At 38.0% G+C, this 18395-nt stretch overlaps 1 protein-coding gene across 6 annotated transcripts in view; it reads left to right on the top strand.

The window, feature by feature from the left end:
* The first annotated feature begins 48 nt into the window (after positions 1 to 48).
* The window catches only part of C3H4orf47 (chromosome 3 C4orf47 homolog), a 23802-nt gene continuing 5455 nt past the window's right edge, over positions 49 to 18395 (top strand). For 2 of the 6 annotated variants that reach the window (XM_017959268.3, XM_021938992.2), the window contains exons 1-6: positions 49 to 327; positions 3885 to 4057; positions 6493 to 6712; positions 10559 to 10696; positions 10797 to 10872; positions 14960 to 15139. In XM_017959268.3, the coding sequence (XP_017814757.1) occupies positions 3949 to 4057; positions 6493 to 6712; positions 10559 to 10696; positions 10797 to 10872; positions 14960 to 15139 (723 nt within the window). In that variant the 5' untranslated portion in view covers positions 49 to 327; positions 3885 to 3948. Of the gene's footprint in view, positions 328 to 1429; positions 1671 to 3881; positions 4058 to 6492; positions 6713 to 10558; positions 10697 to 10796; positions 10873 to 14959; positions 15140 to 18395 lie in introns of those variants that run through there. The other 4 variants (XM_021938995.2, XM_021938994.2, XM_031664124.1 and 1 more) reach the window with 4 other exon arrangements.

Raw genomic sequence — 18395 nt, 5'->3', positions numbered from 1 at the left:
TTGATGAATTCTCTTAGCTAAGTCTTTTCTGTCCTGCGAACACTCACACGTCCTTCTGTGTGTTCTTCGATGCGGATTCGAATCTCCTCGTATTCCCCCTCAGCGTGCTTGGAATGGATTCTCCCGTACCCGGGGCAACACATCACACAATAAACGCCAGCTGTTGTGGAACGTGCAGAGGCGCTTCGCAGCCCAGGCGTGTCGCGGGCGCCCGGGAACCCTCGCCGTTCCCGCCGCACAGTTAAGCTGGACGAGCTGGGACAACCTGATCTCGGCTGTCGGAGTGGGTGTCCTCAGGAGAGGTGACTTGGTCCTCGCGGACGCCAGGTGTTGTCCCTTAGATACCTGCCACCTCCGTTTCCTTCCTGGAAAATAGACTCGTCATCACCTCCTCCAGTTTCTGCCCCTTCTTCACCTCTCACGACACTCTATCCGTACTTTTCCAAGGGAACGTGCCATCATTCGGCTATACTCTATTTTCTTGTCTAATAGATTGTAAGGTCCTGCGGGCAGCGTCTACGCCTTCTTAAATCTGTGTTTCTAGTTTCTGCCAGCAAGCTTGACCCGAAGGGGTTTGCAGACTATCTGTTAAATAAATGAATGAATAATTTTGTAAATGTTGCTCAAGAAGAGTTAAGTAGTGGCGGGGCCGGGCGCGGTAGCTCAGGCCTGTAATCCCAGCACTTTGGGAGGCCGAGGCAGGCGCATCACCTGAGCTCGGGAGTTCGAGACCAGCTTGGGCAAAATGGTGAAACTCCCGTCTCTACTAAAAATACAAAAAAAAAAAAGTAGCCGGGCGTGGTGGCGAGTGCCTGTAGTCCCAACTACTTGGGAGGCTGATACAGGTGAATGGCTTGAACCCGGGAGACGGAGGCTGCAGTGAGCCAAGATCGCGCCACTGCACTCCTAGCCTGGGCGACAGAGCGAGACTCTGCCTCAAAAAAAACAAAAGGAAAAAGTTAAATATTTTTTCTTTTTTTTTAAATTATACTTTGTGTTCTAGGGTACATGTGCACCACGTGCAGGTTTGTTACATATGTATGTATACATGTGCCATGTGGTGTGCTGCGCCCATTAACTCGTCATTTACATTAAAGAAAAAAGTTAAGTAGTGGGGAAGTTCTAGGCAAGAATTTCTTCCTTCCCTCCTCCCTGGCTGGCTTGTGTGCCAGGAGCTGCTCACACGCGGGGATACCGTGAGAGCGGGGAACCTCAGTCTCGCAGAGCTCCTGCCCTTGTGGAGCCAAGTTTCCTGGGGCAAACAACTGTTCGTGAAAGGATCCCTCATGACGAAAATAAGATGGTGACCTAGCAGACAACCACGATGAGGGCTTGGAAGAAGTGCATGCCGCTGTGATGGAGTTAAAGAAGGGATTAAGAAACTGAGCAGTCGGAAGAATCAGTGTTAATGGCGAGGGGTGGGCTGGGGAGAGAAAGGGTCGGCACGCTGAAGTAGGTGGCTAAAGAGAAAGGGCATGGACAATGGTCCTGTGGCTGGAGAGAGCCCAGCCTAAGGACAGAAAGAGAACAGTTGCAGCCAAGGGGCCACGGAAGGGGTTTCCATGGTGACAGATGAGGCTGGCTGATACAGGGCCTGAGACATTTAGGCCCCAGTAGCAGCACTGGAATCCTTTGTGGTTGGGCAGGGGAGTGGAGCTTTGAAATATAAGGTAAATGAAAGTACTACATCTTGACTGAAGTTTGGTTTTAAAGCATCCCTGATTAATGGAAGAGGTAGGATGTGGAGAAGTGCGTTGTGCTTGCTTATGTTTTAGTTTAAAATGAATCTTCACTTGCTCCTTTGGTGTTACCTATTAGCAATGATTCATGACCAGGTGAGCCATTGTTTCAGGCTGGCTTGCAGAGAGGCACTGAAACAGCTTGCTCTGAATTTAAGGTAAAAGGCCCCGCGCGGTGGCTCATGCCTGTAATCCCAGCACTTTGGGAGGCCGAGGCGCGTGAATCACTTGAGGTCAGGAGTTTGAGACCAGCCTGGCCAACATGGTGAAACCTCGTTTCTACTAAAAATACAAAAATCAGCCGGGCGTGGTGGCAGTTGCCTGTAGTCCCAGCTACTTGGGAGGCTGTGGCAGGAGAACTGCTTGAACTCAGGAGGCGGAGGTTGCAGTGAACTGAGATAGCGCCACTGCACTCCAGCCTGGGCGACAGAGCAAGACTCCATCTTAATAAGTAAATAAATAAGTACATTTAAGGTAAAAGGTTCTTACCAGCTGGGCGCGGTGGCCCACGCCTGTAATCCCAGCACTTTGGGAAGCCGAGGCAGGTGGATTACCTGAGGTCAGCAGTTCGAGACCAGCCTGGCCAACATGGTGAAACCCCGTCTCTACTAAAAAAATACAAAAGTTAGCTGGGCGTGGTGGCGGGCGCCTGTAATCCCAGCTACTCGAGAGGCTGAGGCAGAAGAATCGCTTGAACCTGGGAAGCGGAGGTTGCAGTGAGCCGAGAGCCCGCTACTACTGTACTCCAGCCTGGGCTACAAGAGTGAAACTCTGTCTCAAAAAAAAAAAAAAAAAAAAAAATTCTTACCTTGGGTCACAAACTGGGAAGACTACCCAATGTTTGTTTTCTTCGCTGTGTATGCCCAGTGCTTAGCTCATAGTTGGTGCCTTAAAAACTTTAGGATGGGATGGATGTAAGTATTCTTAGCTCTTTGGGCCTCCTCCTTTTTTTTTTTTAGAACATGTCTACTATTAAAAATTAATTTCTTACCTAATATAAATGATGAGTTAATGGGTGCAGCACACCAACATGGCACATGTATTCATATGTAACAAACCTGCACATTGTGCACATGTACCCTAGCACTTAAAGTATAATAAAAAATAAAAAATAAAAAAATTAATTTCTGGCCAGGCACGGTGGCTCATGCCTGTAATCCCAGCGCTTTGGGAGGCTGAGGTAGGTGGATCACTTGAGGCCAGGAGTTTGAGAGCAGCCTGGACAACATAGTAAAACCCTGTCTCTACTAAAAATACAAAAACTTAGCCGGGCATGGTGGCGCGTGTCTGTAATCCAGCTACTCAGGAGGCTGAGGCAGGAGAATCACTTGAACCCAGGAGGCAGAGGTTGTAGTGAGCCAAGAACATGCCACTGTACTCCAGCCTGGGACTATCTTAAAAAAAAGAGGGAGACTCTGTCTTAAAAAAATTGGTTTCTAAATAAAGAGTTGCATGTTTAATATTTCACCTTTGTTTGAAGTGGTCATTTCCAAAGAAAGCTCAGAGTTGAAGTACGACCGTTAACAAATACTCAGAATTCATTGTGGAATTTTTGTTTTTGTTCTTGTCTTTATCTCGCCTAAATAATTGTTCTCTTCCCCATTCCCTTGATAATTTTGCCAGTGGCACATTTATTATGTTTATTTAAACTTGAAAAAACCCTCAAGAATTGTAGGGTAATACCTAGATGTGTCGTGCACTCTGAAAAGCTGTTATATTTTCAATATAAGGGACAGTGCAGGATGCTGAAATCATTATGTGTGAACTGTAAAAATGTCTGCCTTCTGTAATTAGGATTTTTAAATCTACCCTGAACTTCTCAGGAGGATTTGTTTATAATACACCATACAGTAATAATTTTATCATTTCCAACAGATAAATGGCAGTGTAATAGATGATATCTTACACATTCCTTTGTAATCGTGGGCACTTCACATGGAGAGTCAAGGGGGAGGGCTCATACGGGTAATTCTGAATCCCACTGTTCTCCCCCCCTCCACAGACTGGTTCTTTCCCCATAGAGTATGAGGCTCTTGTTTCATAGTAAACCTTAAAACTCTCAGACTGAAAGTAATTAGAACTGGAGATTAGTAACCACTGTTTTCTAAACATTTCCCTTTTATTTTTATTTCCAATGTAAAGTAGGATTTTTCGATAAAAGAAGTGACCCCAGGGAAATTTTGAAGTTAGCAGTGTAGAAAGCACCACCATGCCTACCGTGCCTGCGGAAGGAGGGAAAACGGACATGGAAAGGATTGGCCTCTTTAGTGAGATGGAGTATATTACTGTGGGTGATAAATATGTGTCACAGTTTAATCGTAAGTATATTTGCTTTCCTCTATGGGTGAATAGTGGGTATTTTCTAGATCAAATTTAGAATTTAATATTTACATTGAATGATTGTTTAGTGGTTTATATTTTAAAGCATTTAGTTCTAAAGTTTGTTAACTTGTAAAATTTCAATGGAGTTAAGCGATTTCATTTATTTATTTATTTAGAAACAGGATATCTGTTCCCCAGGCTGGAGTGCAGTGGCCTGATTATAGCTCACTGCATCCTCAAACTCCTGGGCTCAAGGGATCCTGCCATCTCAGCCTCCTGAGTCCCTGCGACTACAGGCATACACTACCATGCCCAGCTAATTTTTAAATACTTGGTGGAGGTGGGGACTCTCACTATGTTGCCCAGGCTGGTCTTGAACCCTTGACCTCAAGAGATCCCTCCCCCTCAGCCTCCCGTAGTGCTGGGGTTAAGAGGCATGAGCCACTGCACCCAGCAAGAACTTTATTTTATGAGAATAGGAATCTCGTTTTATGAGGGTACTCTATCCTCATTTATTGTCCTCATAGGTAATTTTATTTCTTTTCAAAAGTGCCTGGCAGTTTTCTCCCAGAATATTTTGGTTAGATGGGACACTCCCCTTTGCAAACAGCGTTTACATTTGCATCCAAGAAGGCCATCCATTGTTACCTTCCTGAGAAATGAAATGCTAAGTGAATGGCTGAGGGATTTTTACAAAAGTCATAAATAATAAAAAGAGCTAATATACATAAATATTTAAATGTTTCCATTCAATTTTCGGATATCCAATTACTTCTATATAATAATACAAAATAAAACACACTGATTTGGAGATATCTCCAAGATACACTGTCAAATAAAAAAGCAAGGTGGAGAATGTTCTATATAGTGTGCTGAGCATTAACAATGTGATTCTTCTGAGACAGCATTTAAAACAATGAAAAAGGATACATATGAAAACATTCGCTTGAACATACCTGAACATTCTTTGGGAAACAAAATGATTCTCTCTTTGCCTGTGGAAGAAGAATTGGGTGGCCAAGTATGGGAGAAAGACCTGTTGTGAAAATGTTTATACTTCTGAATTTGGAACTATTTGAATGTATTACCTTTTCAAAAATTTAAGTTGACCAAGTGTGGTGGCTCACAGCTGTAATCCCAGCACTTTGGGAGGTGGTGGTGGGAGGATTGCTTGAGGCCAGGAGTTCAAGACAAGCCTGGACAACATAGTGAGACCCTGTCTCTACAAAAAATACAAAAATTAGCTGGACATGGTGTCCTGCGCCTATAGTCTCAGCTACCTTGGAGGCTGAGGCAGGAAGTTAAGCCCAGGAGATTGAGGCTGCAGTGAGCCATGGTCACACCACTGCATTCTAGTCTGGGTGACAGAAGACCTTGTCAAAAAAAAAAGAAGTTTAAAAAGCTCAGTGATACAGGCCAGGCGTGGTGGCTCTTGCCTATAATCCCAGCACCTTGGGAGGCTGAGGCAGGTGGATCACAAGGTCAGGAGTTCAAGACCAGCCTGACCAGTATGGTGAAACCCCGTCTCAACTAAAAATACAAAAATTAGCCAGGTGTGGTGGTGCACACCTGTAGTCCCAGCTACTTGGGACTGAGGCAGGAGAATCACTGGAACCTGGGAGGCGGAGGTTGCAGTGAGCTGAGATCACACCACTGCACTCCAGCCTAGGGAACAGAGTGAGACTCTGTCTCAAAAAAGAAAAAAAAAAAAAAAAGTCAAGGATACAGATTCACGTTTTAATAGCCAGTTGAATTAGGGATTGTATGCACTTCAAAAAATTCTCCATGTTACCAAAGTTCTCCTCAAATAGAGCTCTCCTAGATCTAAATTACGAAAGATGTTTTAAATACTTATCAAAACAGCCTTTAAAAAATTACTGGGCTACTAGTATTTCACTGTATAAATTCCACAGTTTAAAAATCTGTTCTCCTGTTGATGGACATTTGGGCTGTTTTATGTTTTTGATTATTATGAATAAAACTGCTATGAACATTCTTGTTAATGTCTGTTAGTGGCCATGGACACTCATGTGTCTTGAGTATATGCCCCAGAGAGGAATTGCTTCAATTTGAGTATGAAACACCCGTCTCTTAGACCTACGGACACACACTGACTGCCATCTCACACAGCGCTTCCTAGTCTGTAGTTGGAGAAACATTGAATTAGATCACTTTAAGGTCTCTACCAGCTCTAAAACTCAGAGTGTATCACCAAGGCCTTAAATATTACAATGTTTTGGTGAAAACCACTTAGGTCTTATTGTCAAGATAGCCCTTCACACAGAGCTCTCAGGGAATATTTCAAAACAGTGCTCTAGAGCTCAAAATTCATCATTGGCCCAAATGGTATTTGGAAACTGTTCTCTTCTTTTTCATGTCCTTTAATTGCTAGTAAGCTCAAAATTATCATCTGCCTAATTTATTTTTAAAGGACCATTTAATGAGGCTGCAAGCAAAAGTAAACAGATGCTACCTGGGGGATCCAAAGCAATGTCAGACCTTCAGGCAGGTTATTTCGATCCCCGTTTTGTAAGGATTTTTGAAGGAGAAGGCTACGTGAATCTGAATCAAGTGAGGAGACGGGATATGATGGAAGCAGCCAGAAAAAATCTAGGCAAAGCCTTCTTCCCTAGTAGTGGAGAGAAAAAGCCGTAAGTGTTTTTTGGGGAAAAGTCTTAAATAGATTTCCTGCACCTTTATCCCTAAATTAAATGTTTGTTTTTCTGTGGGACTTACTTATGTAAGATGAATTTTTAAGTGTTATTCTTAGTTTGTCTCAGGTGGAGATAGTTGTATTGGATGATTTAGATTGACAAGTAATCTTGATTAAATATATTCTCATTATATTAAATTTTAGATTATCTATATCACTGTGCTCTATTTGTTGATATAATAAAAACAACTTAAATAATAAAATTTGTTTGAAAACCTTGCAAAGTCAGATTGGGGAAAAAATTGCCTTTAATTATCATGTCTATGCCCCTGACTATTTTTTCTGCTGTTAACGAAGTATAAATAAAAGTGTAAGGCTGGGTGCAGTGGCTCATGCCTATAATCCCAGCACTTTTCGAGGCCAAGCTAGGAGGAATGCTTGAGGCCAGGAGTTTGAGACCAGCCTGGGCAATATAGTGAGACCCCATCTCTACAAAAGTTAAAAAATTAGCTGGGTGTGGTAGCATGTGCCTCTAGTTCCAGCTACTCAGGAGGCTGAGGTGAGAGGATCCCTTGAGCCCAGGAGTTGGAGGTTACAGTGAGCTCTGATTGAGCCACTGCACTCCAGCCTGGATGTCACAGCAAGACCTTGTCTAAAAAAAAAAAAAAAAAAAAAAAAGGTGGAATTAGGATAATTTTTTTTTTTTTCAGTTGGAGTCTTGCTCTGTTGCCCAGGCTGGAGTGCAGTGGCATGATCTTGGCTCACTGCAACCTCTGCCTCCTGGGTTCAAGTGGAGGAGGGTTCTGGGCCACACCTGGCCAGAAATTCTTTTTTGATGAAGAAAATAATTGATCAAAAATACATTATTTTTAAATTATTGTGAAGATATACTTATGAGGTTTAACAGTATCTTAGTTATGACAACTATCAATGTTCCCTTTAAATTAGTTTAACATTAGACCATTAAGTCAATGTAATGTTATATAACTGAGACTTAAGACGTAATGTTCAGTGAAACCCTGTCCCTACTAAAAATACAAAAAATTAGCTGGGCATGGTGGCACGCACCTGTAGTCCCAGCTACTCGGGAGGCTGAGGCAGGAGAATCTCGCTTTAACCCCGGAGGCTGAGGTTGCAGTGAGCCGAGATCGCACCACTGCACTCCAGCCTGGGTGACAGAGTGAGACACCATCTCAAAAAAAAAAAAAAAAAGGTATTGTTCATTCACACTCAATAGCTTTGACTCTCTCAATTTATTAATTTGATAGATGATAACTGAAGTCTAATTTTGTGCTTATTTACTGTATTTTTTGAGACTAGTAAAACTACTTTGTATAACTTATACTTCCTTCTAATTCTAGTAGGCAAAGTCAGCCAAAATTATTGTCTCTATTAAGAGTGAGGATTTTTGGCCGGGCACGGTGGCTCACGCCTGTAATCCCTGCACTTTGGGAGGCTGAGATGGGCAGATTACCTGAGGTCAGGAGTTTGAGACCAACCTGGCCAACATGGCGAAACCCCATCTCTACTAAAAATATAAAAATTAGCTGGGCGTGGTGGCAGGCGCCTATAATCCCAGCTACTCGGGAGACTGAGGCAGGAGAATCACTTGAACCCAAAAGGTGGAGGCTGCAGTGAGCCAAGATTGCGCCTCCAGCCTGGGCGACAGAGACTCCGTCTCAAAAACAAAACAACAAAACAGAAGGAGTCAGGATTTTCGGTGGGTGCGGTGGCTCATGCCTGTAATCCCAGCACCTTGGGAGGCTGCGGTGGATGGATTGCTTGAGTCTGGGAATTTGAGACCAGTCTGGGCAATATGACAAAAACCCATCTCTACAAAATACACAAAAATTAAGCCAGCGCGGTGATGCATGCCTGTAGTCCCAGCTACTCGGAAGGCTGAGGTTGCGGGGAACGCTCGAGCCGGGAGTTTGAGGCTGCAGTGAGCTGAGATTGCACCACTGCACTGCAGCCTGAGCAACAGAGTGAGACCCTGTCTGAAAAAAAAATGAGTAAGGATTTTCTCTTTTTCTTTAATTTCATCTTTTTCTACCTTTCGACACTTTGGATAGATTTGAATTATTTATTATTATTATTACTGTTTCTTCAACTTTTTCACTTTCTTAGATATAAATTTAGAAATGTGATTTTTTTTCCTTTTGTCACTACTTTCTTTTTCATGTAATATGTGAAATAACTTTTTCCTATTTTTCAGTCTTTTCTCCTGCCTATAATAAACTTTGACTCATGTGGTAATAATTGGGAATTGCTACCTTGATACATTAGTTTATAATATGCTTATATTCATCTGTCAGCCAAGAAATAATAACAGTTTTATAGTTAGACTAGGTTTCCTTTTTTAAAAAAATTCACAGATATGTGAAAAACATCTATAATTTAGTGGATACAGAAAGTGTTTCCAAAAAGGGAGACTGGTGTTATAAATAAGAAGCCCTTATACAGAAATTTATTCAACACCAAATTATGGAACCATAGGCATTATTTATTTATTTATTTATTTATGTATATATGTATGTATGTGAGATGGAGTCTGGCTCTGTCATCCAAGCTGGAGTGCAGCGGCACTCTCCCGGCTCACTGCGATCTCAATCTCCCAGGTTCAAGCGAGATTCTCCTGCCCCAGCCTCCCAAGTAGCTGGGATGACAGGCACAGGCCACCACGCCCAGCTAGTTTTTTGTATTTTTAGTAGAGATGGGGTTTCACCATGTTGGCCACGCTGGTCTCAAACTCCTGACCTCAGGTGATCCACCCACCTCAGCCTCCCAAAGTGCTGGGATTACAGGCGTGAGCCACCACACCCACCTCCAGAACTGTAGGCATTTAATAAATTCTAAATAGAGTGACTTTTAATGCTTGCGTTAAATCACGCTCTGGGTAAATTCTGCCTGTATGTGAATAGTTCTCCTTTCTCTGCATTATCCCTGCTCTATTTCCATGTTGTATTTTAGAATTTCATTCCATAGGTTCATAAAGAGGGATTAATTGAAATATGCTTTCCTACCATTTGTAGACTGAAAGTATTGGTAATAAGCAATCAATGTTGATGTCTTTCAAGTTTTTGAAATTTTTAACTCAGATGTATGAACAGTGTCAAGTTTTGATAGTAATAAGGTTTCATTTGTCTTGTAGACCTTTTTCTGATTATTAAAATTTGTTTGCTTCAATGGTAACTTAAGAATTAGAGGCTATGACTGTCGCTAACAATAGTTATCCTTATTGTGGAAATTTTAACAAAAAATCTGTGAAAGTGCTGAATAGTAAACACTTTAATGATTTTGCATAGATACTGTGTGCCCAGAAAATGTAACATTAAAATGGAAGAAAAGAAAATATTTGGTTAATTTTTTCTGCAGTAAAGTTATGAGATATAAACCAAACAGAAGAAAATTAGCACCCAAATTCCCTGAGTCACTTTCCATCAGTAGTGGAAACAGCAGTCTTAAATATTTGTTTTGGAAGTGTAGTTTCTTGTGGATGGATATTCAGATGTATTTATTAGCTAACTTGCCATAAAGTGCCCATAAATTAATCTGAAAACACAAAAGACTCTGTTTATTGTTACAGTTAACTGAATTAATGGGAATGATTCTAACTTCCTAAGGATTACGCAGTTTTATTTTTATAGAATGTTTAAAATAATACAAATATTGAAAACATATCTCACATCAAAATCTGTGACTGAAGAATGAGGAAAATGAAATTAGATTAAAACTAGCATTTTTTTCTCTTTTTTCCCAATCTTTTTAAAAATTATGGTAAAATAGACTTAAAATTTGCCATTTTAACCTCTTCCTTTTAAAACACCAAAAAATTGTATTTAAGATGTGGCTTAGGAAGCTACTATGGAACAATAGGTGGTCCAGTCCCATTTTTCAGCGCACAGTCAAGACCTCGAGAAAAATATAAGGCACCTGGAAAGAATTTATACACAAACCCGGGAAAGAAAGGAACTGGATATGGGTAAGATATTTTTAATGCCTTGTCTTATAGTTTGTTTTGAAATTTTGAAAAATTAAATTTCTGAACTCTGAAGTCACCATTACTTACTTTGCTTCCTTAGCTATGCAAATATTACCATAGGTAAACAGTTTTCACACTCTGCCGACTTCTATGATGCAGCAAAACTAAATTATAAGGTAAAAAATCTGTTTTGAATGTTTCAACCTTTCTTTTATTTAGTTAACTCGATATTAATAATTCACTTGAGGCTGGGTGCAGCGGCTCATGCCTGTAATCCCAGTGCTTTGGGAGGTGGAGATGGGCAGATCCCAAGGTCAGGAGTTGGAGACCAGCCTGACCAACATAGTGAAACCCCGTCTCTACTAATCTTACAAAAATTAGCTGGGCGTGGTAGTACACGCCTGTAATCCCAGCTACTCAGGAGGCTGAGGCAGGAGAACGCTTGAATCCAGGTTGCAGAGGTTACAGTGAGCCAAGATCGCGCCACTGCACTCCAGCCTGGGTGACAGAGCGAGACTCTGTTTCAGTAATAATAATAATAATAATAATAATAATAATTCACTTGAGATCTAATTTTGTTTTGTTCTATCTATTTGTATCACTGGGGCAGTGGCAAACTCATGTTTATGAATTGTGATAATTTTACTGTTCTATTAGATGTTCATATCTTGCTGTATATTCTCTCAGCTCTTTCCAGGATGAATTTTATCTCTTGCTATGGTTTACCACATCTATTTTATATCTCTCTAAACTAGCTGCGAAACTTCTATTAGCCTGGCCTGATCAACTATGTTCTATTTTAAATAAAGAGTTATATCCTGACCCTTAGCCATATTCCCAACACACCCTACTATCTGTGCCTGCAAAAATAGTGGTAATACTTTTGGGCTGATCAAGAAGCCATTATGATGAGCGAATGGGATGGAGGAGTGGAGGGGTGATGGGAAAAAGTGGAGGTTAGAGAATGGATGAATCCTATGAGGAGACAGAGAAAAGGATAGGAGAAAACTGCTCACTTTATTAAATGGCAGAGATAAACACTGAAATTTACTAGCATATGCCTCTTACACTCACTGTGTACCATATTTGACTTATAATGAGACCTGTTCCTTTATATGGGGAATGTCTATTTGTAAATAAATAAAGGAACCCTTATAAATTTTAGAACCATACGAACAGAATTTCACAATATCACCATAACATAAAGAAAGCTGGTAGTAATGAAAAGTCAAGTTAATTTGGACATAAAGCATTAAATGGCAATCACTTGATAGCTTTTTGTTTTTGTTTTTATAGGCACGCAGGCTGTAACAGTTTTGCTATGGTAATTTTAAATACCGGTAGAATGTGAGAGAATAATGACCATTTTGCTGACGGGCATGTCCAAACCCAGGAACAGTTTTCCATTAAATTGGGCAGAAACCTTGGTTCTTATAAAATTGTATATAAACTAATTTTCATCTGTAGGAATAATAATACGTACATACTACACAACTACATACAGTGGAATTTTATAGTGGCTCAGTAATTAATCTTTTACCCTATACTTATTGGGCATAAGATACTTTCTTAACAGAAAAAGCTCTTTTATCCTCATTTTTAGAACTTATACATAAGGCAGAAATTTTATATTCCTAGATTTACTAATATCCTAAAACTAATTTTGAAAAATGTATCTTGCTTTTTCTTTCAGTATTAAAAAAAGGTTACTCCACTGTCTTCCTGCTTGAATTGTTTCTGATGAGAAACCTGTTGTCATGCTCATTTTTATTCTTCTGTGTGCAATGTGTCCTTTTCTCTGGCAATTTTTTTTTCTTTTTATGACTCATTTAAGCAGTTTGATTATGATGTGACTTTGTGTTGTTTTCTTTCATCCTTCTTGTGCTTGAGGTTTATTGAGCTTCTTGGATCTATGGGTTTATAGTTTTTCAAATCAAATTTATACTATTTCCAGTTATTATTTCTTCAGATATTTTTATCTGTCTTTCTCTTCCCCTTCAGAAATTCCAGTTACATGTGTATTAGGCTTCTTGAAATTGTCCCACAATTTACCAACGCCCTATTAACTTTTAAAAAATGTCCTTTTTTCCTTCTATGTATTTCATTTTGGTTAGTTTTTATTGCTGCATCTTCATACTCACTAATCTATTTTTCTGTAATGTCCAATCTGCTGTTAATGTCAACCAGTGTGTTTTTAATCTCATACATTGTGGTTTTGCTCTCTAGAAGTTTGAGTATTTTTAATGTCTTACCTGTCTCTACTTAATTTTTTGAGCAGAATATACAGAATATAACAGAATATACTTACTGTCTTCATGCCCTTTTCTGTTAATGCTAACATCTATATTAGTTCTTGGTTGATTTTAAATAGTTGTTTTTTCTTCTCAGTATGGGGGTCATATTCTGCTACTTTGAATTACTGGCAGTTTTTTTTCACTGGATGTCAAATACTGAGGATTTTACTTTGTTGAGTGCTGTATATTTTTGTATTCTTATAAATGTTCTTGGGCTTTGTTCTGGAATGCTGTCACATTACTTAGAAATGGTTTTTATCTTTTCAGGTCTTGCATTTAAGATTTGTTAGGTATGGTAGGAGCTATGCTCAATCTAAGGCTAGTTATTCCCCACTACTGAGGCAAGACCTTTCTAGGTATGCCGTCAGATGCCCTGTGAATTATGACGTTTTCTTGCACAGCTGATGGCAACCAGCACCATTCCCAGTTCTGTGTGAGAGCCAGACACCGTCACCTCACAGTCTTTCAGGTGGTTCTTCTCTGGGCTTTGAATAGTTTTCTCATACATCTGCTGACCAGTACTCAACTGAACATTCTAGGGCAGGGGTTGGTAAGACAAATACAGTATTTTTCTGGTAAAAGGTGACCATGCTCTAGCAAAAAGTGATCCTAAAACATGACATTATAATCACACATGAGAATCACTGAGGGTGACTGTTAAAACCGCAGATTAATGGACCATACAGCAGACCAATGCAATCAGAAATCTTTGAGGGAAGGGCTTGGTGATTTGTAATTTAAATAAATTATCAAGTGATTCCCATGACAACTAAATTTTGCGGAACACTGCCCAAAAAGATCAATAGAATAAATTTTCAGTACCATCGTTGTGATATGGAAGAGTGGAGAGCAGATCACCAAGAATGAATGAATGTCCTGCAAGCTGGAGAAAGGAAGAGGACAAGGAAGGGCGAGAGAAAAATCCCTAAAGAGGAAAGGATTCTGAAAGTGCTACAGTGGGTTCCTAGTAGTGAAAGTTAGTCTTCTCTCAAGTAACTATCTATTTTAGATTTCATTTATCAAGTGTTTTCAGTTCAGTTTGTTGAATGATGAAATACCAGACTTTATATTTGCAAAAGTGAAAAAAAGTATCAATATTCACTGTGTAGTTGTTTTTTTGAATCTATATTTCATAATTTGATTTTTGCTACTTTATTAATAGCCAGTGATTTTTATACTTAATATTGTCTGATAGAAAAGATTATAACATAAGAGGAAAACATGACTGCTATTTTGCTTTGAATACTAGATAGCAATAAATATTATAGAAATGTAATATATACATATCTACATATCTCATATATATCTACATCTCATATATACAGATATATGAGATATACATAATCTCATGTATACATATGAAATATTTTTAAAAATTATAAAAATGTTATATATACATATATGTATATATCTCAAATATACATATATGAGATATATACATAATCTCATATATACATATATTTTTTAAAATTATAAAAATGTTATATATACGTATCTCATATATACACATATAAAATCCTATATCTACATAGTCTCATGTGGTCTTTACAACAGCATTACGGGGGGAATGATAATGTCCGCATTCACAGTTGAAGAAGATGTGACACTAAAACGTAACTTTCCCAGAATCTCTGAGAAATGCTACAAAGCAGGAAAGGCGTGAACTAGAGACAACTCTTGTTATTCTGCATCATGCTGCCCACATAGTTAATATAGATTCCTTCAGGTGATAAGGTCTCAGTACCGCAAATAAATTTGTATCCAAAATGAATAAGCGTAGTTATGTTTGCAAGTAGGCATATCTTTCGTAGCATAAAAATAGAACGTAGCAAATTAATGTTTTAAAAAAGTACATGGAGCAGGATGGATTTAAGAATCATGTTTATATTACAATGTAAAAGATTTTACTCTGGGTTATTTTCAATTTGTGAAATTTATGCTGTGTAATTTCAAACTCTGTAATTTACAGAAAGCGAATGAAGAACACCATCGTTTACTTAAAGGAGCACCGTTTAAGTTAAATCTTCACCCAAGGGACTATTTTGATGCTAATCCTTATTTTTCTGAGGAACCTTTACCACCAATTAAAAAAGAAGAGAAGAAAGAATCAATTTCAAACACTTTTAAACCTTCTTCTCCTGGTAAAAAGGCAAGTTTACAATTTTAGGATGAAAAAAATTAAGCATTATAAAGAAATACTGTCTCTTGCTGTCAAATGATTTTTTCCCCATATAAATAATAAACTTTTGTTCGTACTGATACCAAGAATCATGGGACCCATTTTTACAAAATTACATGAAATCACCAAGTATGAATAGTGTAGGGGATAATGAAGCTCTTGTCATGAAGTAATTATTAGTTTCTTCAAATGTATTTGAATTTATAATTTTTTTTTTTTTTTTTTTTTGAGACAGCGTCTCGCTCTGTTGCCCAGGCTGGAGTGCAGTGGCATGATCTAGGCTCACTGCAACCTCCACCTCTCGAGTTCAAACGATTCTCCTGCGTCAGCCTCCAGAATAGCTGAGATTACAGGAGTATGCCACCACGCCTGGTGAATTCACAATGAATTTTTGAAGTGCTTCTCTAGACCCTAGGTCTAGTTTTTCTTAAAATCATAAAAAGCCAAACCATCTTTTAGTTTTTAAAATGGCAATTAAAATTAACTATCTTCCTACTGCAGAAGTTAACAAGTGAGAATAAAAATTAAAATGCTCCAGCAGTGTATAAACCTTAGTCAATGCTTTTTTTTCTGTAAATTGCCTGTTTTTCTTGCAGACTTTGTATTTCAAAGTTTATGTTTTAATATAGTGAGATCTCTTGTAAGATCTCATATATGAAGGGTACTACTCTCGTTTTGTTATTTGTGTTGGAAATAATTTTTTTAATCTGTTGGATCTTTGGTTATGATGTTTTGTTCTGTTCAGGAATTTCATGATTTGATGTAGTCAGATTTATCATTTTCATTTGTCATTTTCAGAGTGGCTCTCTTTACCACTAATATTAGAATAATGTGGCTTCTTAATTCCTTCTATTAGTCATATCCTTTTGCATTTAAATATTTATCTAAAATGCATTTTGATGTAAAGAGTAAGGTAAGAATCCAGCTCTTATTTAGTTTGGGGGCATGAGGAAACTTTGGGCAGGGGTGAAATGTTCTGTATCTGAATTGTGGTAGTCATTTCAAGAGTGTAGACATCTGCCAAAACTTGTAGCATTGTTCATTTTAAATGGGTATAGTTTATTGCAGGTGAATTAGACTTTAATAGAACTGATTTTTTAAAAATAAAGTTGTTCCCGATATGACTGATGGAATAATTCATTTTTAACACCATTACTTTGAAATGCCATTTTTATCAAACCAAAATTCTTATTTTTGAAGGTATGTTTCTGAGTTTTCATTCCATTTGACTAATCTATTTGTCTATTTCTGGCCCAAAAAATCCTTTTAAGTTCTATTATATTTAATAGTGAGTGGTCTAGTCTCTTCTTACTCTTTAAAAAAGTTGTGCTGGTTATTCTGTCATATTCTCCAGAACTTCAGAATTATTTTCTAAAGTTCCCAAAAGAGAAAGAACTTTGATATTTTGTGATAAAATTTACTCTTTGTATTTTTGGATATATTAACATATTTATAATTTGAATCTTCAGAATCAGGAGTAAGCCACTTAACCTTGTATCTCGCTTGTAGAGTTTTGTATTTTACATCGCATAGCTTATACTTACATCGCATGCTTATATTTATTCCTCGTTATTTTAAGGTTCTGGTCAATAAGGTTTTTTTCCCAACATATTTTCCTTCATATTATTTGTCATTATAAAAAGCATTTGATTTTTAAAAAATAACTGGCCACTTCATTAAACTTTGTGTTCTGATGGTTATTTTCTTGATTCTCTTTTGCTTTACTGCTCTATATTATCTGCAAATAATTTTGCTCCCCACCTTTCTCATATATTTGTATTTTTTATGTCACGCTCATGCCCAATTCCTTAAGCCAGCAGTAGTGGCCATCCTTGCCTTAATCTTGACTTTAATAGGGATACCTTTAGTTTTTCATTTTTATAGATGCCAAAAATAGGAATAAATCAGGAACATATGCTGAATTTTATTGAATATATGTTGAATTTTATCAAATGGTGTAATCTGTTTAGACTATCCCTTCACTCCCCACTTTTTATTTGTCATAAGCTGAATAACAATATTTCCTGGAATGAATCTCACTTGGCTGTGTTGTATTAATCTTAAAATATAATACTGTGTTTTATTTGCTAATATTTTATTAAGCATTTTTGCAAGAATAATTGGAAGTGTGATTGGTCTGTATTTTTAAGACTATGTATATGCCTTGTTCTATTTTGGTACAAGTGGATGCAGGCATCTTAAAGCAATGGGGTAATTTCTTTGTTTTTCTATGTTCTATAGCAGTTTGATAGCACTAGAAATGTTGGCTGTCTGAAGACTTGAAAGCGTTCACACAGTGAAGCATTCTGAGCTTAGCCATATTGCAGGATGGTTCTGCTAATTTTCTCAATTCTTACATGTCTTTCTCCATCTGTTTTGTGTAGGTTTTCTATCTCTTTTTGGTCAGTGTTGATTATTTATATTTTCTTAGAAAATCAGTCATTTCATTCAGGTTTTTGGGGTTTGGGGAAATATTTTATATATATATATATATATATTTATTTTTTTTTTTTTTGAGACGGAGTCTTGCTCTGTTGCCCAGGCTGGAGTGCAGTGGCACGATCTTGGCTCACTGCAACCTCTGCCTCCCAGGTTCAATTCAAGTGATTTTCCTGCCTTAGCCTTCCTAAGAGCTGGGATTATAGGCGTGTGCCACCATGCACGGCTAATTTTTGTATTTTTAGTAGAGACAGGGTTTCGCCATATTGGTTAGGTTGGTCTCGAGCTCCTGACCTCAGGTGATCCATCTGCCTCAGCCTCCCAAAGTGCTAGGATTACAGGCGTGAGCTACTGCGCCTGGCCTATTTTGTATTTTTGATATTTAATATAGGTATAGACTTTCCTCACTTCTTTTTCATTCTTAATTCTATTACAGATATAGCTATTAATTTACTTTTTAAAGCATCGCTTGGGCTTATTTATGTTTTTCTATTTTTAATTCATTCATTTTGCTTTTATACTTTTAAATTAATTTATTTAAACTTTCTTAAGTTTTCTTGTTATTGTGATGTTTAAAATAATCCATGTGTCTTCAATCTGGAAAACTTGAAAACTTACAATGGTATCTTTCAAATGAATTAAATCTTCATGTATATTTGGCATAGATATTACAAGAGTGCCTAATTAAATGAGTTATTATGATTCTATAGAATTTTCCTGTGATTATATAGAATATAAAGTTTAAAATTCTGTCAAATCAGTTTAAGAAGTCAAAGCAAATATTTCT

Source organism: Papio anubis, chromosome 3, assembly GCF_008728515.1.
Source record: "Papio anubis isolate 15944 chromosome 3, Panubis1.0, whole genome shotgun sequence".
NCBI lineage: Eukaryota > Metazoa > Chordata > Mammalia > Primates > Cercopithecidae > Papio > Papio anubis.
The sequence above is the reverse complement of the archived record's forward strand: the minus strand, read 5'-3'. Positions and strand labels throughout refer to the sequence as shown.